The sequence below is a fragment of the Saccoglossus kowalevskii genome, chromosome 11 (genome assembly GCF_978046115.1).
Source record: "Saccoglossus kowalevskii chromosome 11, keSacKowa6.1, whole genome shotgun sequence".
Classification (NCBI taxonomy): Eukaryota; Metazoa; Hemichordata; class Enteropneusta; family Harrimaniidae; genus Saccoglossus; species Saccoglossus kowalevskii.
The window spans coordinates 7,218,659-7,245,467 of record NC_140651.1 but is presented as its reverse complement, the minus strand read 5'-3'; the positions used below and the strand labels follow the sequence as shown (position 1 = coordinate 7,245,467).

General features: G+C 38.5%; 1 protein-coding gene across 1 annotated transcript; it reads right to left on the bottom strand.

Annotated features, from left to right (window-relative positions):
• Window positions 1-8,008: 8,008 nt before the first annotated feature.
• Window positions 8,009-13,215, bottom strand: LOC146736144 (cytochrome P450 2U1-like). Its single transcript, XM_085505387.1, has 3 exons — window positions 12,813-13,215; window positions 9,664-10,617; window positions 8,009-8,269 (listed from the first exon to the last, which is right to left on the bottom strand). Exons 1-3 carry the CDS (start codon window positions 13,159-13,161, stop codon window positions 8,088-8,090), a joined length of 1,485 nt encoding a protein of 494 aa, XP_085361513.1. The 5' UTR covers window positions 13,162-13,215; the 3' UTR covers window positions 8,009-8,087.
• Window positions 13,216-26,809: the final 13,594 nt, after the last annotated feature.

Here is a 26,809-nt window from a genome sequence, read left to right as displayed (position 1 = left end):
AAATACTTAGGCAAAAGCCAGCTACGATTTTCTGTTATCTTGCATGTTTTACGAATGTATTAATGTTCAAATGCAGCACTTTTTCTGAGATGAGGCATTTGTTTTTATACTAAAATATCTGAAGTTCTTTGAATAAAACTTGTAACTATGTTCCTTAAAAATAATTCAACAAATTAAACACCAATGTTTTTGTAAGATATTTACATCAATTAAGAGCATTCGGTAGACTGCTTTCCCACTGCTGTTTCAATCCTAAAACTTGTTTTAATTCAAAATGAATGACAATGCATATTCGTATTGAAACAAACACTATACAACAAAGTACAAGGTCACCAAAGTTCAACTATGTTTTATCTTCAAGTACAAATACTTTGTTATAGCCAACCATATACTGTGCACACATACATACACAAAATGTAAACCAGTACGAGAACATATAACCCCCAATAATCAGATTGCCCTGCATCAGTTCTAATAATCAATGCCTTTAAAAGTTTCTTGAAATGAATTTAAATCATGTAAAAGTGATTGCTTCCAATCACGTAGATATTCATTGCAACATTCAATTTATGAGTTTTTTTGACATATACTCTTTGCTTTAAAAGCTGCAGTTTTGCTCAACTACTTACTATCTCCATATTTTGCTCTCTAGTTCCTCTTGCCAGTGTTCAAAGTCATGTTTGAAGAAAGTCAATAAAAGTTTCCTTGCCAAAGGAACAGAGTTTGCTGTAGAAAGAACACCATGAAGAAACACTACCCATGTGCAATTACACAACACAACCATGCAAAGCAGTTGTAAGTAAGTATTTCAAAATAAATTTCCATTGAAATCAATTTCAAATCTCTTAATATGAATAATTAAAGCCACAAGTAGCATCAGTGTACAATATATATTTATATTTAAAAAGGTTGAAATATTTTTAATTCATTTGTATTCAATGCCATATAGGTAAAACACATGCTTCCACCTATTTGGAATTTCATGCATTTTATTTTCTCCATAGGAATACATACAAAGTGAAATTAAATATGGGAAACATTTCTTTGCTAAATCCTTCTACAAATTAAATACAAATTGCAAAAAACCATCTAATGAGGCACGAAGACTTTATAAAAAAGTACAATGCAACATATTGTAAAAGGAATGGTTGTATGGTTGTGGCAATGACTGCATATCAGTACAAGTTAAAACTTAAAAGTTATTTTGCCTAGGCCTGTCACTGCAATGGGACATGTATGCATGAATGATTGGGAAGTGTTTTGTTTGGAAATTACAAAAAACTTCTGGGAAGAAAATTGTATGTAGGACAGCAAGATCTATAAAGAATCTAAAAGAGATCTTTTTTTCAATGTCTTCTCCCCAATATGTGTATAAAGATATTTGTTCAGAACAACTCTTCCTTCAACTGGAGAAAAAAAAACATGTTTTGCTGAAGAGAATGACAAAAAGGTATTTAGTTTTGTATAATATGTGTAATTTATTCAATGCTAGCTTATTAACTATTATATCCAAGCATCAATGTATCATTTTGCAGGTTGATTGATAACTTGCCAATGAAAATTTCTTATGTCTCCCAGTGTAAAATTGTTGGCCATTGCATACTCTTGTAAATGTTCACAAATGTATTAATATTTCATTTGCAACTGTATTCCTGTTGTTGCTACTGTTTGTAATGTGATATATGTATGATGCATGTACTATTTTATTTTTCAATATTTTTGAGGTTTGTTTGTACACCCCCCCCAAAAAAAATTGTAATGAAGAAGGAAGTGATTGTTCACCAATGTAATGAGTTACTTTTTTGTTTTAGCCCAGTTTTAGAAAAAGGAAAATGTTTATTAGACACAAATGTATTACATGTTGCAAGGTGTTGCATTGCATGTTGATTGTAATTTACTCAGAAAAATAGCATTTGTACCATACCACAGAGAAGGATATAATAGTTTCACTATGTTATTTTTCATAAAAACATGCCTATATATTTATAATAGATGTTACTGCCTTATTTACAGTTTTGCCACCAGATTTGTGCAAGATTTCTTGCTTGAAGAAGCAATAGAATTCCTAGTAGCAAGAAAGATGGGTATATAATTAACAGAGACGCAAACAGAGAAGCTAAAAATATAAGGTAACTAAATACAAATATGTTTGAATTCTATTGTATCTTATGCGAACACTTGAGAGTATATATTAACAAAATTATCTCTGTTTTGTCATCAGGTGGAAAAAGCCAGACTTCAATAGCTTCATCAGACATTACCACAATCCATGAAAAAATAATTATTTTTTTGGGAGTTATAGCATTATTAGAAGAAAAACAGAAAGTTTTGTAAACAATGTATTAATTCATTCCTGCCACTGAAACAAACATGTGCTGAGAAAAAAAGTTGTAATTTGCAATAAAAATAATAACACATACACTCGCTCAATCTTTTTCTCATACTATTTGTTTTTGGTACCACTTATCTCATTTTGTAGAAGTTGGGTTGCTCTGAAAATGACTTCAAAAGTGTCCCTTAATAGTTATTCGTGAATAGAACAAATTAGTATGACTTCAAAAGTGTCCCCATGTCTTCAAAAGTGTCCCTCAATAGTTTTAGTTTAATAATTTGCATTTATGTCACCAATACTTGTCATGAATATAACAATTAATATGACTTCAAAAGTGTCCCTTAATAGTTTTAATTTAATGTTTCAAAACTATATTGCAAGTTACATTATACGACCTGTATATATTATTTATTTATAACTTAACATTTATTTATAAACTATATATCTACTCGGTGTTTAGTGTCTGCTAGCATTACTGTCTTTTCACTGTGCTGGCTTACTACATCGTCACATGGGGTACATACCGAGCATAACCTCATATTTTACTGCATTTCCGCTCTGGACACTTTTGAGTTAAGGACACTTTTGAAGTCTTAACATACGTGTCAAATGTAAAATAGTGTCAAGCATTATTAATTCATTGCTACGAAGGTATTAAAAGAAATTGCCATCAATTTAATGTGCAATGTATTGATACAATTATCATAACGTTAGACATGCTTGTGATTCGAATGTTAGAAATGGTCAGTTTTGTGACTTGGTCCTGGTTAGAATGACACTACATAAATGTAAAATGACCAGTAATATGTTGTACGGGGAAACCGTGAGAAAGTACGTCGGCATCTTTTGGGTGTTGAGCATTTGTTAATGTTCTTATATTGTTATGCTAAATGTATGGAAGAATGTAAGCCAACGAGAAACAGGGAGATTGTTGTTTGAGTTGTCAACCTGCTTTATTCTTGTCAGCCGGTTTAGAAATGAAGCCAGAATAAAGAACTTCTCATGTGTGTATTGTTGGGTCGATTCACTTATAACTGAATGGGGTCTGGCAAGCGAGACAAATTCTCACGCTACGACTTTCTCACTATACTTGTTTAGTATAATAGACCATTGTCCGTTCACTGCGAGAATCACGCGTTATGCGTGAAATCGAACGTAAAAACAAGACAAACAAAGGTCGTAGTGGCGTCAAACATCGCGTGAGATTCGACAAACGCGAAAGTATTTTGGGAGACATTTCCATACATAATAATGTGCTGTTCATATTTCATGATAGGCAATTTCGATTAAGTAAGGGTATTCGGAAGCAATATTTTTTCTGTCGAGGATCGGCCGGTCGATATGAGTTACGAAATAAAGAAATTCTAGCTCAAAATCAAATCGTTTGACTTTTGCGGCAGACGTTCGACGCGCGTCTTTCATACATCTCGCGAGATCTCGCAATTGTACGGAAAATCACCTATTGCCATAACGTTACACATGCTAGTGATTTGGAAGTTAGAAATTAGTCAACTACGTAAAAGTGATAACAAAATAAATGTGATTAATTTACAGATATTTACTGTATGGGGCAGACGCTTGAATATCGCCTGAATGTGAATAAAGTAACAATGGCTGCCCAATATTGTAAATATCAGTAGGTTTGTCGCATGTATTTGATTTTCACTTATACGCCAGCTCACTGTGGTCATTTGGTATATTTAAAGGGCGGTCTCATATGAACAGAGATGGTGACTTCGAGATTAACGAGAATAAACTCAGATGCTACCAAGCTTTAATTAGGTATTTTTTAGTTGACTGGGGGTATCGAAAAAGTCACCGGTGGTAATAAGTGGAAGTTGCGCCCAGGTAAAACATCATACTCGTGATTTCCATCTGTAAAATCACTTCAGGCGACGAGAGCTTAATCAACTGTAAAATTAATAAAATGTCCTGAAGGAATAATTATATACAACAGTTTAAAATTACTTAATCCCGTTATGATTATTTTGCAAGGCGGTAAATGAGTTGACCTAATTTTAATTCTCTATTATCAAGTTGGTGGGTATCAGCTGTGGTCGTTCAGCTATTGCGAGGTATAACATTTTAAAATAAATTCTACTCAAACAGTTTCCCTCTACATATTATCCACCCACTTAATTACAAGCAATCGGGAAAATGCACGGGGCGGGGAGTGGCACTGTACATGAATGCACGGGACGGGGGATGGCACTATACATGAATTAATAGCTTTTAAATTTGCGCTTTCAGCTATATGCTTTGTGGATCGATCTTTGTGCAAACCTTTATTAATTACAATAAACTTGTCATAGCCAATACTCCGCACCACACATTCTCGACAGTTTGGAAGAATGTCTTGATCAATCGTCAACTAAAGGTGATAATTGCATTATGCTTGGTGACTTGAACATTGACACTATTCCTAATACCCCCACCTTCTAACAATTACTGCAACCTTCTTAATAAATATACAAATTCTCTCCAAAAAAAATACCCTAACGAGAGTCACTGAAAGAGATAGTTCGATCATTGGTCACTAGTCTAACATCATGGACTACTACTAATGAAAGTTGTACGATCAAATATATCCCTAACCATTATCCATCTTATGCCAATATCAAACGTCACGATCACGTGTTTAACTTAGGTTAAACTTTGCTCACACCTATATGATTTTGGAAACTATAGTTAAAATGCATTGAATTTCTCTGACAGCTAGAGAGCTGTATCCTGTCAGTCAGTATATGATTGTCACAATGCAAACAAATCATGTTTTTGCAAAATTTTTCAAATGATTTTTTCACAACTCATCATGACTCGTATTAACAGTAACACAGCCTTAGGTTTCTGAGTTAATACTAAGTTACTAAAATGAAAAATACCCCAAGCAATATGAACATAAAACATAAAAACATACCAAAACCTATATGCATATAAAGCTACCCAATTGGCAAAGAAACTCCATTATACGTTTTACGTTTTATTCCGCGCCTGGCAAAAATAACTAAATACTCAACAAACAAGATTCTTTTGGAACCCAATTCTTCTTTGAGGCCAAAAAAGGTGGTGTGTGCTTGTGGGTGTGACAGGGAAGGGGCTGTAGGCGGGCGAGGCGCTAAAAGTTCGCAAAGGCCGGAATAATAACAAGAAGGCCGGGAGCAGCCGGGAAAGAGCTGTTGGTTCGAGTGAGAATGGCTGTTGGTGAGAGGGTAATGATTGATGAGGTGATAGCAAAGGCTGGAAGGGGCAGTGTGCGAGAGCGTGTGGCCTGTGAAGAGCTTTAGGCGTGAGCATAAGGTTTTTGGCCAAGGTGTTAAAAAGACCAGGATAGAGTAGTAGGTGATACAAAAAAGCCGAGAGGGGTGGTGTGTGAGAGGGAGTGGCCGGGAAGGGAATCTTGGTGCAGGGGAGAGGCTGGGAGGGATTTAGGTGAGTGGTGATGTGGTTAATGGGAAATCTGGAGAACTATGTCTGTGAAATTGAAATGTTAGAGACAACAGTTTTACAGTGAGAGTATGGGACATTTAGCACATGCATTAATCCCATTGGAAACAAAACACCATTCACCAGTGACAAAACTGATACGCCTCGTTGACCGAGCTACATAAACGATATTGGGCCCCTAGAGCTGCTGTTATGATTAAAAGCAATGTCTATAATTGCCTGTAAGTTCTGTAGAGCTAAGCTGAGCACCTAGAAAATACCAGAGCAAATGCTTGTTATTGGAGAACCACCTTTCTCACAGTTGGGGGTTGACTATTTTGAGCCGTTTGAAATCAAGGGAGGGTGCAGTAAGGCTAAGTGCTATGTAGTGTTTACTTGTTTTCAATTCGTGCATTTCATATTGTAACATGTGTTTACTTGTTACTAGTGCTACAGTTGAAATAGCTAATTGTGAATGGGAAATATTTTGGAGGTTGTCATCAGAAACCTTATTCGATAATACCAATTTTGACCCAAGCATCGGTCACTATACAGGTTTGTTGGCCCTCAGACTCTTGAGGTTGGCACAACTGTATAAACCTTATTTCTATATTGTTGGTAACAAAACCTGCAATTGCCACTTAAGAATTGCTGAGCATAAAACCACCAAAATATGTTCATGCAAACTGGACACTGCAGTGTACTTTCACTTTACTGTGTAAGTTGAATACAACACTTTTACCTATGTCATGCGACATAGATAGAATAGTGGAAATCATGTATTTGTTGATATAATTATCATAACATCATACATGCAAATGATTTGAAAGGGTCTGTGTTGTGGCTTGACCCTGGCGGAATGACACCACAGAGTAAAAGTTAAATGAAAGGGTAATATGTATGTCTTGTTTTACGTGGAAACCTTCCCCTGTATGAAGCACGTTGGGGCTCTAGTTATAAAAACGGTCCGCGTATATTATTTGTAGGCTCGTAATTTATGGCTACTGACATATGGCCTTGATGCTATATATTGTTATGCTCAATAGAAATGTATGGAAGTATGTAGAATGACGTTTGCTGTTGGCAAAATACTTCATTCTTGTTAACTGGTTTAGAAATGAAGCTACCGATATAATGAAGAACTTCTGATGTGCATATTATTGGGTCACCAAGTAGCTTTGCAGTTTAATGTTATCTGCCAAGTGAGTAAAATTCCCATGCTACGACTTTCTTAATTTACTTGTTTGGTATAATTGCCATAACGTCACACATGTTAGTCAGCTACGTAAAAGTGATAACAAAATACATGTGGTAAATTTACAGATATTTACTATATGGGGCAGACGTCTTGAATATGGTTTGAATGTGAATAAAGAGACAGGGTCCTATATAGTAAATATCAGTAGGTTTATCGCATGTATTTGATTTTCACTTATACGCCAGCTCACTGTGGTCTTGTGGTAGATTTAAAGGGGAAGTCAAGGCAAACAACATAATTTTCTCAGATGAAAAAGCTCCACAAATGTAGGAGAATGCAATTTACAGTTGTTATATCACTTTTCATTCTCCAGATATTCAACTTATCTTCAGTATTGTGTAGACCGCCATCTTGATTCCCAAGCAAAGACATTTTGGGTAGTAAAGTGTGACATCATATCCACTGTTGAGATATATGATTGTCACGACGCAAACAATGCATAATATTTTCTGACATTTTCACAGGATTTTCACAAAATTTATCAAGACTCATATTAACAGTAACAAATCCTTGGATTTCTAAGGTATTTCTCAAATTAGTCAAAACCAAACATAAATTATTTGCTAAAGTGAAAAATATCAACATAAAACATAACTACAAAACCTGCATACAAAGCTACTCTGTTACTGTGGGCGAGATAGTAAGGTCGGATGAGGTGGTAGAAAATTGCAGATGCTCAGAGCCTTGCTGTGTGATGGGATAGGCATGAGTGAGTGGCTAAGAGGGGCTGTCGACGGGTGTGTATTGTTAGGTGAGGCGGATCATAAAGGCTACAATTGAATAACAGGCAATACAAGAAAGCCGGCTGTACAAGAGGCGGTCTACAAGAGAGTGACTGGGAAGGGGTTGCATGCATGAGCGAGACGAAAAGGGGGAGCAGTAGGCGAAACTATAATGTTGGGTGAGGTGATAAATCACAAATGCCAGGACATGCAGTGAGACAAGGAGGGTCTGTTGGCATGGGGAAGAGGCAGAGACAGTTGCAGACGAAAGTGTAAGGTAGAGTGATTATTACACAATTACACAGTTTTTATTTATTAATCATAATTCAACATCTATGAATTTGTCATTCATCTATAGTCGCTTCTGGACACGCACTATATATGGGTCAAGAACACTAACTGCTCTTAGAAGGCATTTGCTTGTTGGTGGCTTGATATTATCAGGAATACTGAATCTGTAATTCTGTATTAATGATGTGAAGATCAAAAACAACTCCATGTTTGCTAACTGTTTTCCGATACATTCACGGTGACCTGGAATAAAAGAACAACAGCTAGTGACAATCAATTTGGTAATATATTTGGTAACATATTTGATGATATAATCCTAAAATAAAGAATATATCAAAAAGTGGTGCAAATCAAAGCTGATATAACATTAGGTGCAACAAACGATTATCATGCCCTTGGAGATGTAAGTTAACAGAGGAAAAGTTTGTGCTCTCGAAGATTAAAGATGGATCATAGTTCAGGCAAAATCAAAGCTTTGGACATACGAAAAAGACAGGACATAAAAATAGGCCATGCACTTTGGTTGATATGTTATATAATATATCTTAGAGAGTACTATGTTATTACTAGAAAGCTGCTAGGACCCGTCAAACTAGTCAGGAGACTAATGCAGGTGGACAGGTGAAGAATCTGATCAAAAGCCACGAGTTTGTTTGTGTATTAATTCCCAATAAGTATCTGTATCTGTATCCTATCAGAATAAATTCAGTTTCGAATATAATATACTGCCCGTGTCCTCTTGGAAACGGCAGATTGAATAATTATTAATAATTATAATTCTAAGGTCGTCCTTAATATATACTCACACATGAACATGAACTAACTTGAGAAGGAATATACTATCTCGCACAATAGTGTAGGTAGTACATTAATATGTATATGTAATTTGGAAATTAATGAAAAACGATATTGTGGACTACTGTCTTATTTAATTCGTGCCTAAAAATTGTATTAATAGATATGACCTAATAAAGACAAACAGCTTGTTAGAGCCATTGCCACATACAGTCAAATAAGAATAGAATAGCTGCTATCTATAGGCATACTGGGTCTCATGGCATTGAAAATTCTCCAACGCAGTGACACTTTGGCTGGAAAAAGTTATACCTTGTTTGACACACTGCATGGCTAATAGTGAAGCGGAAAATTGTTAAAATTAGTTATCGCTCTAACATAATAATACAAAGTGTCAATATGTCTACAACCATCAATCCCCAGATGATACAACCAGTAAACTAAAATTCGGTATACGAACGTATACGAAGCCATCCATGTTCTTAAAATCTGTGTCTTACTAGATTTATGGCGAGATTATTCCTAAAACAAATATTCCCACCAATTGCTAAATTGGCTGGAATAACAAAATGTATATTAAAAGGTATTGACTTTGTGTGCAGTAATAACGTGTTTTCAATTGACATTCTTATTTTAATGTATCGTAAATATTAGACTTTTCATTTCCAACATCGATTTTACTTGGTGGATTCAACTAACGAATGATATAAAAAAATATAAATATTGTTGACACAATAACAGTAACTGGATGGAATGTAAAATTATCTCTGGCACAACTTAGGGGTGGGTTGGGGTAAGTGATTTGTAGCATGTAATATAACACTATAAGGTTAATGACATACCTAAACCAAAAGGTATCAATTCAAGACGCTTAGACAGACTGCCATTTTTCATGAACCGATCTGGCCTGAATGTCTCTGGGTCGTCCCATACAGTAGCGTCATGGTGAGCTGACCATAAATTCGGCAAAACATATGTACCACTCGGGATGAAATAACCATTAATCCATGCATTCTTGGTTACTCTGTGTGACACAGAGAATGGAACAATAGTAGACATTCGATGGACTTCATTCAGGGTAGCATCTACATAAGGTAATGACGGTCTGTCTGTTGTGGAAACCGGTCTTGAGGCACCAACTACATCATCAATATCAGCCTGTAGCTTATATTGTATTTTCGGATTCAACACCATGTATTGCATAGCCCAGTTTAAAGTCATTGATATGGTTTCAGTTCCCGCCGAATACAGGTCCCAGAGTGTATAAGATAGACTATCATATAGCATCGTAGCGTGGTCACCTAGAGTCTCAATACGTGAAATTGCCATATCAATGAAACATTGCGGCTCCGAGTTTGAATCAAAATTGCGGATATAGTCTTTGATATATTGGCGAAAAATCTTCGCACCACCATCGATAATTGCGTGCATTTCATTTGCATAATTCATTCCCGGTAAGAAACGTAATGTGGGGAAAAAGTTAGATGCTCCCACTCTATTAACTGTCCTAGTGAATGAATGCTGCAAGGAGAGCAGTTTTAAAAAGGTTGTATCATTATTATCAAATCTTTTCCCAAGAAGGATAGTAGTAATAACATTTGCCGGAGTTTGAGTGAGTATATCAAGAAGATCAATAGGCTGATTAATTCTCTCGTCTAGATCTGCCATCATATATTTTATTTCTCGTAATATCTTCCCTTCCAGCCTTAATGAACCCATTCCACATTTTCTAAGAGCCATGAGAGTAAATCGGCGTTCTTCTTTCCATACATCATTGTAGTCAATATTGATCAACCCTGCAAGCAGAAGTAAGAAATAAAATGTGTAATTCGGGGTTCAATCAATCATTATGCAAATGATCGAAATGTAGAATGACTAGAATCTGCACAAATACCCATAATTGGTTACACACATTGTTCACTGTTGAGACTGCGACTCGTATCATTGTCGGTGTGTAATATCTAGACACTACTTTTTTTTTGACTCGTTTAATTCAAAATATAAATGGTGTCACGATCCAATTGTCGATGTGCACCAGTAATCCAATAGTGATGATATCTAACACACAATCATATTGATGTGATATATAGCATTTATACACATTGTTAGAATGATGGTATCTAACACAGTCATATTGATGTGATATATGGCATATATACACATTGTTAGAATGATTATATCTAACACAGTCATATTGATGTAATATATAGCATTCAGACACATTGTTAGAATGTTGATAACTAACACAGTCATATTGATGTGATATATAGCATTTATACACATTGTTAGAATGATGATATCTAACACAGTCATATTGATGTGATATATAGCATTTATACACATTGTTAGAATGATGATATCTAACACAGTCATATTGATGTGATATATATCATTTTTACACATTGGTAGAATGTTCATATCTAACACAGTCTTTTTGATGTGATATAAAGCATCTATACACATTGGTAGAATGTTGATATCGAACACAGTCGTATAGATGTAATAAAAAGCATCTATACACATTGTTAGAATGTTGATATCTAACACAGTCATATTGATGTGATATAAAGCATCTATACACATTGTCAGAATGATGATATCGAACACAGTCATATTGATGTGATATAAAGCAATCATACACATTGTTAAAATGCTGATATCAAACACAGTTATATTGATGTGATATAAAGAATATATATACACATTGTCAGAATGATGATATCGAACACAGTCATATTGATGTGATATAAAGCATTTATACACATTGTTAGAATGTTGATATCAAACACAGTCATATTGATGTGATATAAAGCATTTATACACATTGTTAGAATGTTGATATCTAACACAGTCATATTGATGTGATATAAAGCATTTATACACAGTGTTAGAATAGTACGCCCGACTAGTTTCCAAGGACGTGGTTGATTCTGGCATGTAATTAGTTAAAGCGCGATGGTCGTCGCGCAGCGCGTGCTCGAATATCATGTAAATAAACAATGTATTTTACACGCGTTGTATACGTCGCTATGAGTCCCATATCTTACAGGACGAGGCGCGACGACTGCCGCCCTTTAATGTTACACACAAGTATTACGCTTTTGTAATGTAGGATACAAATACAAGATAGACGGATAATTATAAGGCTACTAAATAAATAAAACATCGCATCTAGAAATAAAAGTAGGGCTCGCAGCGAATATGCAAATATTTCTAAACACCTAGCCTTACAAAATACAATGATTATAACTTGGATATATCGGAATACAATCATCTATTATAAAGTTAAATCTATATTGTATCATTATATAGGCATTACGTATAGGGAACAATGAAGCATTTTTTTTTGTTCTTTTAAAAAACAATAACTTTTCATAATGTATAGTGTGAGAAAGTTTGTTTTTAAAATCATAGAAAAGAAACCAGGTATTTTACTATAATATAGTCTACCTGTTTCTGTCAAGGCATTTTGTGTGTGTGTTTTTTTTCATAGAAAAAGAAAGGCTATTATTGCTGACGTGAAAACATCTTCTATTTGATGATGACGTATAATAAACAATCATCTGTGACAAAAATTATTATAATGCAATAACCGGGCGCACGTTCGGAGTTACGCCAACAAAGAATCGAACGCGACGCGACGTCACCACCCTTCAATTAAAGGGCGGTGGTCGTCGCGCCGCGTCCTGTTCGATATAGGACTCATAGTGACTTATACAACGCGTTTAAAATACATTTTTTGTTTAGATGAAATTCAAACACACGACGACCACCGCCCTTTAACAGTTGTAAAAGAGAACGTGACCATTCCAAAGCATAAATGAAACAATGTGCGAAAAAGATGCGCTCGTAAAACTACAATAGAGCTGACGAGACATATTGTGCTGCACCCCCCATTAACTATTTAGATCACAAAGTGGCTTGGGGACAAACCGAATGGGGTCACATACTAGGCGCACCTTGAGAGGCTATGAGCATGTGTGTTACGTACCTCTGCCATTGAATACTTCGTGTTGTACGGTGTCAATTTCACGCCCGCTGAAAGCGAGTGCGTTTTTCACCAACGCTGTCCTTATAGTGTCGTATCCGTTGAGGATTACCACCAACCGACGTCCTGTTTTTAGACCAATTATATTACCATATGTTTTTGATAATTTTGCCATCGCTTTGTATGGTTCTTCTACGATTATGCTCGGTAAAGATCCAATGATTGGCCATCCGAATGGACCTGGTGGAAAGCCTTGAGGTCTATGCAGCCAGAAATAAACCACTGTGAGTGTCAAAATCAAGACACATAACAGTAGGTTTATTTCGTCGAAAGCTAGAATTGTGATGCTCATGCTGTCTAGACGTGCCAACTGAACAATGCAGTGTAGTGGTATGTACACTGGCAGGTTGAGTAAATCTCTAAGTCACGTGACATAGGTATAAATAGTGCCAAACTTGTATTTACATGTTAGTGATTCGGGTGTCATCTTGAATGACGAATATTCCAGTGTATTACATTCAAATATATTAGAGACGAATTATTTATATACGGACACGAAAACGTCCGAGTGGAATTACAATTCATAATAAAAGTATTATGTCTGTGGGAAAGTGTGTGGCATTCACACATATTGTGTGTGGGAGAAACAATCTAATTTTAGACTACATGTATATGTAGAAAGTATCTAATAATATTCAACAATTTTTTGATGGTCTCTGACAACGTCAATTAAACAAAACAGTAAATCACTACTATCATTAATAATATGTGTTGTGTCTAACTCGCTCTAAAACCGTCGATTTGAAAACGAGTTTTCCAATGCGTTTAATAACGTTTTTTTTTTTTTTTTTGACAAAATATGTTCTTCTGTACTGTGCAGATTTTTTTTTCGAAAAAGAAAATGAGTTTACAAGTATCTTTTATTATAATACCATGCGTTGCAATGACGCGTGTTATTCGTTGATCTGTACCACGTGGTGTCCAATTATGAGACGATAGCTGGACACAGTCTGGCAGTTGCGGATATAAAATCTTAATTCCTGAATGATTGAACGGCTATCTGGTCCCATACTCCTGTATATACCCGTACACTCTACGATAACAGACGGAGTTTAAGGCTTTTCCAAACACCTGGTTTCAAAACTACTAGCTTTGAGGCACCAGTGCAGTCTAAGCAACGACAAAATTCCTAATCATTGTTGTTAGATATGGTTAAACATAATGTTTTCAATTTAATCTTTATGTATATATTTTGGAATTTATACATGCGTGGATTTCCCACGTCTTAGTTATGTCTACTATTGCTATTAGAGATTTATTTTCTCACTTTTATTTCGAGGCGAGAGTATGAAAACTACACTATGCGTTATAAGGAAAAGACAACCACAAAACGCAACCATTCATACCACGCCTTTTGCTTTGATCTCGTCATATTGATTTGTAGGGAAACGTTGAGATGCATTAACATTAGCACAACTTAATCCAATAGCCTTCGGAAAGTTAGGCATTATAATACATCATATTTCTACTTTTTTACCATGGAAACAGAAATCATAAATGCTATAATTAATCATGGCACAGTCCTCGTGAATTTAAGATATATAGTTTTGTTTATAGTAATATACATGTAGCTGGAATATAACCAAGTCAGGAATATGATTTACTTCAAGAGATAGGTGGCTTTAATCAGAATTTTAGGTAAGTATGGTTTGAGAAGCCTATTTTATGTAAAATATTGTGCTGATTTCAAAAAAGCACTCTTATTGACCCTACGTAAGACAAAATTGCAATTTGGACCACATTTTGGTAAAAAATTGTCATTTTTAGTCAAAATTGTATTTTATTTTTTTTTTTGACATATGGGGGGTCTGATGATGTGTATGTATGTTTAAAATGTAAGGAAACATATTTTAGAAGTTGCATTGATTATTAAGAATGAAGATGTTGGTCATCACTTGGATATTTTCCTACAAAAATTGAACAAAAGCGCAATGTTTGGACAAATATTGACCAAATTCTATTTAAACGCATATGGAGATTCTTGTAATGTATAAAATATTATATAGAGATCGGCAAAATATTTGGCAGAACAAAGATTTGGAACAAATTTAGATTTCTTATTTACATACTTTTAAAGGGAAATGTCTAAACATAATTAATCTACAGCTAGTAATGAATAATTTATTGTTCTATATAAGATGGAGATTGCTTTACAATGTGTGCTGCATGTGAGTGGTGAGAAAGACCATGGTGAAGAAGTTACTCCATTTACTAAGCAGACATGGGAAACAGCAGGAGAGGTAGCCCTGGCCAGAAATCAATATCAAAGAAGATCAAAATACCTTGTTATATGTGATTCCATAAATTTTGAAGGTGAACAATTACCTCATTATGGTTTTCATGGTAGTTGTTACAGCAAATTTACAGCTTATCAGATACATTCAAAGGAAAAGAAAACAACTTATTCTGATAAAGATATTGTTGAAACAAGATCTATGGTGGAGAAATCAACAGTCGCTACTACTTCCACCACTGGAATGCTGGAGAATAAGTGTATTTTCTGCAATGGTCCAGAACGCAAACATTTCCGCAGTGGTTTTGAAACATTATCATCATGTGAGACAACAGAATGACAAGACAGCATTATAAATGCAGCAAGGCAATTGAAAGACAAACACTTCCTTCGAGAATATGAACAGATAGACTTCATAGCTAAGGAAGTCAAATACCACAATGCATGTAGAGCAAGGTATATTTCAAAGGGAACAAAGACGCAAGAAAAAGAGGAAGCTACAACATATACACATAGACGAGAAACAGCTTTCCTAAAATTACTTTCATATATAAACTCCGAACTTTTTTTGAAGGAATCCTCAAAGAAATTGGTTGATGTCAATAAAACCTATATTGAATTTCTCGAAAACGAAGGGTTGGATGAACCTAATCCAGATCCATACCACCTGTTGTCCAAAATCAAGGAATTCTATGGAAGCAAGCTTCAGATTGACCAGGAAAGTAAAAAACAGGGAATCTATCTCTCCATGACTAGAGATGCAATGGACAATGAAATAAAGAATGTAGCTTTGTTCCTCAGAGAAAAAATTCAACAGCTGCGTAAGAACAAACTCCCAAATCCATTTACAGTAGAAGCAATATATACTGGCCAGTGTACAAATATACCTCATGAACTACTAGAGTTTTATAGGATTATGTACACTGGCTCAAAAGATGAGGCCAGTCAGAGAGTGGAGCGATATGTTGAATCATCAGCTGAAGATGATATTTTTAAAGCAACTAATGGAACAGTGAAGCCAGCTAAACACATACTACTTGGCATTGGTTTAAAAAGTATCACAGGTTCCAGAAAAGTACAAGAAATTGTTAATCACTTTGGCCACTGTATAGTATATCATAATGCAGAAGAATACGAGACTGATATTGCAGCTGAAATTATTGAGACAAATCGTATTCTTCCTGATGGCCTAAAAGCATGTAAAGGACTAAGTACAATATCAGCATGGGACAACTATGATGAATCAATGTATCATGACACACAAGGTATCTGTATCCAGAACGAAGTTCCTGTTATGTTGTCACCATCACCAACTACATCAATGGCAACCATGACAGCCTCAATCATAAACTCATCATCAGCATCATCATCACCATCACCAGTATCATCTCCTTCTACTGCTATGAAGAAACAAAACAAGAGAAGTCTCGAAATACCAAATACTGAGCTTGAACCAGTTAGAAAAAAGCTTAAGATATCACATTTCAATTTTGGTATACAAACATTGGACAAGCCTGTAAATTACAATGCGTGTGTTGCCAGAGATGTTGCATGGACAATATCTTGTAAGACAAACAAACAAGTACCAATGTGGTCTGGCTGGAACTCCACAATAACTAATGATGATCTTCCTGTTCAGAAAATAGGCTATTTGGCAAACATCGGAGTCCTTTCTACAAGGCATGATGTTGTGAATGAAACTATGAAAAGGAATGTTACCCTTGCTGAAGAGTGTGAGGAAGATTACATTGCAACAACCTATGATCTAGCAATAGCCAAGCCAGCTTGCCAATTGCAGGACAATGTATTTGTCTGTTTTGGTGCATTCCATATCATGTTCCGGTATATGTCAGCAATGGGATACATCATTGATGGGTCGGGTGCAGCCCATATATTAATGGAAAGTGGTGCCCTCACAAAAGGATCTCTAAATGCATTTCAATGTGGAAAACATTATAATCAGACTAGAAGAGTGCATGTACTTCTCGCAACTGCTATGCAGAGCAAACATCTAGATTTGTTCTTGGCGCTTGAGAAAGCAAATGATAATTATGGGCAGTTGGTTGAAGCTCTAAAGATGGTCCAATCATCACCATCGCCTGAAAAGATGAAAGATTTAGAGGACACAGATGAGTACAAAGAATTCATGATGACCTATGCAAGATTCTGTGATGATACCAGGACTGGTAAACATGGTGTGAATGCCCATTTTTGGAGAAATTATATTGACATGGTTAATATCTACATGTTGTTCAGTAGGGCTGTACGAACAAATGATGTTGATCTTTTTATCTTTATGCTTGGGAAAATGATTGACATTTTCTTTGCTGCAAGTCGCCATAATTATGCACGCTACATGTGTTTGTACTATCTGAAACTTTTGAACATGGATACCACCCATCCTGGTATTAGACAACAACTTGAAAGAGGTGGTCTATCTGTGAGGCTGTCAACTAATTCATTTGCAAGACAACCAGTGGACCAAGCACTAGAAAGCACAATCAATGCCGATGCAGCATCAAGACAAACTGGAATCACTGCTTTCCATCAAAGTCAAGGAGCAACTAGACGCTGGACGATTACTAGATCAGCAAGAAGTACTATAGTTGGACATCTCTTTGAAAAAGCAGCAATAAAGAAACATGTTAATCCCAGTCATGAAACAAGAAAATCTGAAGTGAGTAAATTTCAAAAGGATTTTGAAAGTATTTCAAACATGATTGAGACAACTATGAATCCGTTTGCCAGCTCTTTGATCAGAAACATAAATTTGTATTGTTTGGCAGATGGTAGAGAAATGCCAGATAAAGTCAAAGCTGATATGCTAAGTATGTTTGTTTTGGGGAAGAAGTGGAAAGATGAGTTTCTACAGGAATGCCTGACGGATCCTGCTAGGTTTGAAAGACCACTGCAAAGAAGAAAAGTGAGAAACTTTGCCAGTGCTGCCAAAAAGAGTAAAATACAATGTAAAGATGAAAAGGTCATTGAGCTGAAGACAACAAGAGATTTGCTGGGCAGATTAGTCTATCTTGCGTGTACCAGAAAGATTGAGCTTGAAATGGTGTTTCCTTTTCCACTTACACCAGTTCCTCTATCATTGGCCAGTATTTATGGCACAGTAAAGAAGGCACCAAAGTATAAGCTCTCCAAATATCTCGATATGATTGCACATGCACAACCAACAACAGTTGACACAGTTCTCTATGATGCTATGTTTATAATTCAGTCACTACCATCTGATCTGCCTCTCAGTTTTGGAAAGCTAGCAGAGTTGGTACTGAAGATATTATGTAGTGTACAAGCAAGTGCAATTCACTTTGTATGTGACAGTTATGTCAAAAGTATAAAGAATGCTGAGCAACAGGCAAGAGGAGCAAATGATGGATCATTCAACATCACTGGTGCAGATCAGTTATGCCCCAAAGACTTCAGATATGCATTGAAATCTCCAAATTCTAAAATGGCACTCATCATAGAGGAATGCAAGGACGAAAAATATGTACCTATCATAAAGGAAAAGTCGATTGTTGTTGCACACGAGGTGCAGTGCCTTCAGTATACAGTCACTCCAATGAGAAGTGTTCATCAAATCGAACTACCTGAATACATATGCTCACATGTGGAAGCTGATACCCGCCTGGTATACCATCTCAGCATGCTGTCTAGAGCAATACCAAGACAGAATGTTGTTGTCCGTGCTACAGACACTGATATCATGTTAAACCTGCTGTATCATGCCAGACAAGTGGATGCCAATATGTGGATGGATCTTGGACATTCAAGTAATAATACTAGAAGATATGTAAATATTACAGCACTGGCAAACCACATCGGACCAGTAGTTTGCAAATCATTGCCCGGTCACCATGCTCTAACAGGATGTGACTACACATCATCCTTCTTCAGGAAGGGAAAAGTAAACCCATTGAAGAAAGCTGTGAAGAATCCGCTTTATCTTGAAGGACTAAGCATACTTGGAGAAAACATCACTTTTGCTGATGATGAAAATCTTGTAGAGCAGTATGTATGTTCACTCTATGGTCAAGGGGCATTAACATCCGTCTATGAGGCCAGACTAAAAATCTTCTTACAGAAATACAGACCAACCAATCAAGAAAGTCCATTGCAGATAAAGGGAATAGATGCCGGCATGCTTCCACCCTGCAAAGATGTTCTGGTTCAGAAATTGGCACGATGTAACTATGTGGCATATCTTTGGAAGCATGCACATATACAGAATCCACTGGAGAACATCAAACCCACAGATCATGGATGGAAAGATGGCGTTTTTCTACCTGTCTGGTTTACTGGCAATCAGATGCCTTCTATGCTTTCCCAGATCATTGAACCAGAAGATATCCCAGATGAAGATCAGGATGACAATGATGATGACAATGACAGTATTACCGATTCCGAAAGTGATGAGGACAGTGATGATGAGGATGAGGATGATGATGCAGATGAATGAGTTGTGGTAAGTTTCAAAAATATAGCAACATTTATGACTAATCTTTTCCTTTAATCTCAAACCAGTGAAATATATACCACAAATCACAGGTGCTGGTTATATGGTAGTAGCAAATAATTTTGTTTTCGTTGTTTCTTTCAGCTTGAAAATGATATAGTTGAACGATGTCTTCAGAGCTGTTGATATAAGATGTCGAACCCACTTGTGATGAACATTATATACAGTGATATAACAGTGTGTACATAGATCATAAATCATCTTTTGTTGTTTTATTTCGAATCTATATTTAATTAGAGAATGCAAAGTATTGGGTAATCTTTATGCATGATATGTTGGTTAAAATAATCTTGGACAATTATTATCTCCGATTTAATTGCTAATGCTTGGTGCAAATGTTTTCATTAATAAATATATTAGAAATACAACATACTGTGTATTTTTTATTTATGTTCTGTACATCATTTGCCGAAATAATTATTTCAATCATTAAGTGTTACATATACATATATAAAAAGTCCCACATGCGGGAAAATTGGCCAAACAATAACGTTCAAACACAAAAGACTCATTTTGACTGAAACTTGACAATATATCACCATGTTGTGTCACTTCTTCAATACACATTTTTAATGCATCATATATATTAGGTGAGTCAGTGCCCTTCAAGCATAAATGTATTTTTTCTTCATCATAATGGTTGAAAATAACCATTGTTTGAAAAAAATTATTATCGATCCAAATTTGTCAAAACAAATACAAATGGATAGCCAACTATGTTATCGATATAACTTATATTTTGATATTCCTTACATTTTAAACATATATACACATCATCACATGCAAAAATACCCTAATATGAAAAAATGACCATTTTTTGACCAAAATGTCTAAATTGAAATTTTGTCCTGAGTATGGTCAATAAGAGTGCTTTTTTTGAAATCAGCACAGTTTTTTACATAAATTAGGCTACTCAAACATACTTACCTAAAATTCTGATTAAAGCCATCTATCTCTTAGGCTAGAGCAATCTCGTTCTGACCTACAATCCAACTCTCACGACCCACCTCACTTTCACCAACCATTCCACTATCACCACCCACCGCACCCACACCTACCATCTCATTCTCACTACCCACCTAACTTTCACCAACCACTCCACTCTCACCACCAACCTCACTCACACCTACCATCTCATTCTCACCACCCACCTCACTCACACCAACCATTCCACTATCACCACCCACCGCACTCACACTTACCATCTCATTCTCACTACCCACCTAATTTCACCAACCACTCCACTCTCACAACCCACCTCACTCACACCTACCATCTCATTCTCACCACCACCTCACTTTCACCAACCATTCCACTATCACCACTCACCTCACTCACACCTACCATCTCATTCGCACCACCCACATCACTTTCACCAACCATTCCACTATCACCACTCACCCCACTCACACTTACCATCTCATTCTCACCACCCACCTCACTTTCACCTACCATTCCACTATCACCACTCACCTCACTCACACCTACTATCTCATTCTCACCACCCACCTCACTTTCACCTACCATTCCACTATCACCACCCACCTCCCTCACACCTACCATCTCATTCTCACCACCCACCTCACTTTCGCCAACTATTCCACTATCACCACTCACCTCACTTACACCTACTATTACATTGTCACCACCCACCTCACTCACACCTACCATCTCATTCTCACCACCCACCTCACTTTCACCAACCATTCCACTATCACCACTCACCTCACTCACACCTACCATCTCATTCTCACTACCCACCTCACTTTCACCAACCATTCCACTCTCACCACCCACCTCACTCACACCTACTATCACATTCTCACCGCCCACCTCACTTTCACCAACCATTCCACTATCACCACTCACCTCACTCACACCTACCATCTCATTCTCACAACCCACCGCACTCACACCTACCATCTCATTCTCACTACCCACCTCACTTTCACCAACCATTCCACTATCACCACCCACCTCACTCACACCTACCATCTCATTCTCACCACCCACCTCACTTTCACCAACCATTCCACTCACGCCACCCACCTCACTCACACCAGAGGTACATTACTTGGGGTTTGCAACTACGGTGACATGATACCAAGATCCCGTTTCAATCTCGCCCTCGCATAAGCATTCCAACTCAGAAAAATGCGAATGCGCATGCCCGAGGTAACTAGGATACTCGAACGTCCAGGTGGACCAAAATAGCTGCTCACGATATGATGGATTACGATAACTTTATTTTCTGTACATTTTCGATGTATTAATTTTTTTCACTATGAATGTTGTAATACATGTTTTATTGATTATTACAAACCGCCTATTTCATGTTTGATGGTCGTAGCATCAGTCTCGGTATCTACGAGATGAGACTTGAATGGGATCTTGACATGATGTCACCATACAGTACTATGCGCGTTACAAACCCCAAGTAATGTACCTCTGCTCACACCTACTATCTCATTCTCACCACCCACCTAACTTTCACCAACCATTCCACTCTCACCACCCACCTCACTTTCACCAACAATTCTACTATCACCACTCACCTCACTCACACCTACCATCTCATTCTCACTACCCACCTCACTTTCACCAACCACTCCACTCTCACCACCCAACGCACCCACACCTACCATCTCATTCTCACTACCCACCTAACTTTCACCAACCACTCCACTCTCACCACCAACCTCACTCACACCTACCATCTCATTCTCACCACCCACCTCACTCACACCAACCATTCCACTATCACCACCCACCGCACTCACACTTACCATCTCATTCTCACTACCCACCTAATTTCACCAACCACTCCACTCTCACAACCCACCTCACTCACACCTACCATCTCATTCTCACCACCCACCTCACTTTCACCAACCATTCCACTATCACCACTCACCTCACTCACAACTACCATCTCATTCGCACCACCCACATCACTTTCACCAACCATTCCACTATCACCACTCACCTCACTCACACTTACCATCTCATTCTCACCACCCACCTCACTTTCACCTACCATTCCACTATCACCACTCACCTCACTCACACTTACCATCTCATTCTCACCACCCACCTCACTTTCACCTACCATTCCACTATCACCACTCACCTCACTCACACTTACCATCTCATTCTCACCACCCACCTCACTTTCACCTACCATTCCACTATCACCACTCACCTCACTCACACCTACTATCTCATTCTCACCACCCACCTCACTTTCACCTACCATTCCACTATCACCACCCACCTCACTCACACCTACTATCACATTCTCACCGCCCACCTCACTTTCACCAACCATTCCACTATCACCACTCACCTCACTCACACCTACCATCTCATTCTCACAACCCACCGCACTCACACCTACCATCTCATTCTCACTACCCACCTCACTTTCACCAACCATTCCACTATCACCACCCACCTCACTCACACCTACCATCTCATTCTCACCACCCACCTCACTTTCACCAACCATTCCACTCACGCCACCCACCTCACTCACACCAGAGGTACATTACTTGGGGTTTGCAACTACGGTGACATGATACCAAGATCCCGTTTCAATCTCGCCCTCGCATAAGCATTCCAACTCAGAAAAATGCGAATGCGCATGCCCGAGGTAACTAGGATACTCGAACGTCCAGGTGGACCAAAATAGCTGCTCACGATATGATGGATTACGATAACTTTATTTTCTGTACATTTTCGATGTATTAATTTTTTTCACTATGAATGTTGTAATACATGTTTTATTGATTATTACAAACCGCCTATTTCATGTTTGATGGTCGTAGCATCAGTCTCGGTATCTACGAGATGAGACTTGAATGGGATCTTGACATGATGTCACCATACAGTACTATGCGCGTTACAAACCCCAAGTAATGTACCTCTGCTCACACCTACTATCTCATTCTCACCACCCACCTAACTTTCACCAACCATTCCACTCTCACCACCCACCTCACTTTCACCAACAATTCTACTATCACCACTCACCTCACTCACACCTACCATCTCATTCTCACTACCCACCTCACTTTCACCAACCACTCCACTCTCACCACCCAACGCACCCACACCTACCATCTCATTCTCACTACCCACCTAACTTTCACCAACCACTCCACTCTCACCACCAACCTCACTCACACCTACCATCTCATTCTCACCACCCACCTCACTCACACCAACCATTCCACTATCACCACCCACCGCACTCACACTTACCATCTCATTCTCACTACCCACCTAATTTCACCAACCACTCCACTCTCACAACCCACCTCACTCACACCTACCATCTCATTCTCACCACCCACCTCACTTTCACCAACCATTCCACTATCACCACTCACCTCACTCACAACTACCATCTCATTCGCACCACCCACATCACTTTCACCAACCATTCCACTATCACCACTCACCTCACTCACACTTACCATCTCATTCTCACCACCCACCTCACTTTCACCTACCATTCCACTATCACCACTCACCTCACTCACACCTACTATCTCATTCTCACCACCCACCTCACTTTCACCTACCATTCCACTATCACCACCCACCTCACTCACACCGACCATCTCATTCTCACCACCCACCTCACTTTCACCAACTATTCCACTATCACCACTCACCTCACTTACACCTACTATTACATTGTCACCACGCACCTCACTCACACCTACCATCTCATTCTCACCACCCACCTCACTTTCACCAACCATTCCACTGCCACCACTCACCTCACTCACACCTACCATCTCATTCTCACTACCCACCTCACTTTCACCAACCATTCCACTCTCACCACCCACCTCACTCACACCTACTATCACATTCTCACCGCCCACCTCACTTTCACCTACCATTCCACTATCACCACTCACCTCACTCACACCTACCATCTCATTCGCACCACCCACATCACTTTCACCAACCATTCCACTATCACCACTCACCTCACTCACACTTACCATCTCATTCTCACCACCCACCTCACTTTCACCTACCATTCCACTATCACCACTCACCTCACTCACACCTACTATCTCATTCTCAGCACCCACCTCACTTTCACCTACCATTCCACTATCACCACCCACCTCACTCACACCTACCATCTCATTCTCACCACCCACCTCACTTTCACCAACTATTCCACTATCACCACTCACCTCACTTACACCTACTATTACATTGTCACCACCTACCTCACTCACACCTACCATCTCATTCTCACCACCCACCTCACTTTCACCAACCATTCCACTATCACCACTCACCTCACTCACACCTACCATCTCATTCTCACTACCCACCTCACTTTCACCAACCATTCCACTCTCACCACCCACCTCACTCACACCTACTATCATATTCTCACCGCCCACCCCACTTTCACCAACCATTCCACTATCACCACTCACCTCACTCACACCTTCCATCTCATTCTCACTACCCACCTCACTTTCACCAACCATTCCACTCTCACCACCCACCTCACTCACACCTACTATCACATTCTCACCGCCCACCTCACTTTCACCAACCATTCCATTATCACCACTCACCTCACTCACACCTACCATCTCATTCTCACCACCCACCTCACTTTCACCAAACATTCCACTATCACCACCCACCTCACTCACACCTACCATCTTATTCTCACCACCCACCTCACTTTCACCAACCATTACACTGTCACCACCCACCTCACTCACACCTACCATTTCATTCTTACTACCCACCTCACTTTCACCAACCATTCCACTATGACCACCCATCTCACTCACACCTACCATCTCATTCTCACCACCCACCTCACTTTCACCAACCATTCCACTCTCGCCACCCACCTCACTCACACCAAAGGTACATTACATGGGGTTTGCAACTACGGTGACATGATACCAAGATTTCGTTTCAATCTCGCCCTCGCATAAGCATTCCAACTCAGAAAAATGCGAATGCGCATGCCCGAGGTAACTAGGATACTGGAACGACCAGGTGGACCAAAATAGCTGCTCACGATATGACGGATTACGATAACTTTATTTTCTGTACATTTTCGATGTATTAATTTTTTTCACTATGAATGTTGTAATACATGTTTTATTGATTATTACAAACCGCCTATTTCATGTTTGAAGGTCGTAGCGTCAGTCTCGCTATCTACGAGATGAGACCTTAATGGGATCTTGACATGATGTCACCATACAGTACTATGCGCGTTACAAACCCCAAGTAATGTACCTCTGCTCACAACTACTATCTCATTCTCACCACCCACCTAACTTTCACCAACCATTCCACGCTCACCACCCACCTCACTCACACCTACTATCTCATTCTCACCACCCACCTCACTTTCACCTACCATTCCACTATCACCACCCACCTCACACCTACCATCTCATTCTCACCACCCACCTCACTTTCACCAACTATTCCACTATCACCACTCACCTCACTTACACCTACTATTACATTGTCACCACCCACCTCACTCACACCTACCATCTCATTCTCACCACCCACCTCACTTTCACCAACCATTCCACTATCACCACTCACCTCACTCACACCTACCATCTCATTCTCACTACCCACCTCACTTTCACCAACCATTCCACTCTCACCACCCACCTCACTCACACCTACTATCACATTCTCACCGCCCACCTCACTTTCACCAACCATTCCACTATCACCACTCACCTCACTCACACCTACCATCTCATTCTCACTACCCACCTCACTTTCACCAACCATTCCACTCTCACCACCCACCTCACTCACACCTACTATCACATTCTCACCGCCCACCTCACTTTCACCAACCATTCCACTATCACCACTCACCTCACTCACACCTACCATCTCATTCTCACCACCCACCTCACTTTCACCAACCATTTCACTCTCACCACCCACCTCACTAACACCTACTATCACATTCTCACCGCCCACCTCACTTTCACCAACCTTTCCACTATCACCACTCACCTCACTCACACCTACCATCTCATTCTCACTACCCACCTCACTTTCACCAACCATTCCACTCTCGCCACCCACCTCACTCACACCTACTATCACATTCTCACCACCCACTGAACTTTCACCAACCATTCC

Coding starts and splice junctions, on each gene's coding strand:
- LOC146736144 (XM_085505387.1), bottom strand. CDS start 13,161: ATGAGCATCACAATTCTAGCTTTCGACGAAATAAACCTACTGTTATGT. Junction 10,618..12,812: donor CGAAGTATTCAATGGCAGAG/GTACGTAACACA, acceptor TTCTGCTTGCAG/GGTTGATCAATATTGACTAC. Junction 8,270..9,663: donor ATTGATACCTTTTGGTTTAG/GTATGTCATTAA, acceptor CTTTTATTCCAG/GTCACCGTGAATGTATCGGA.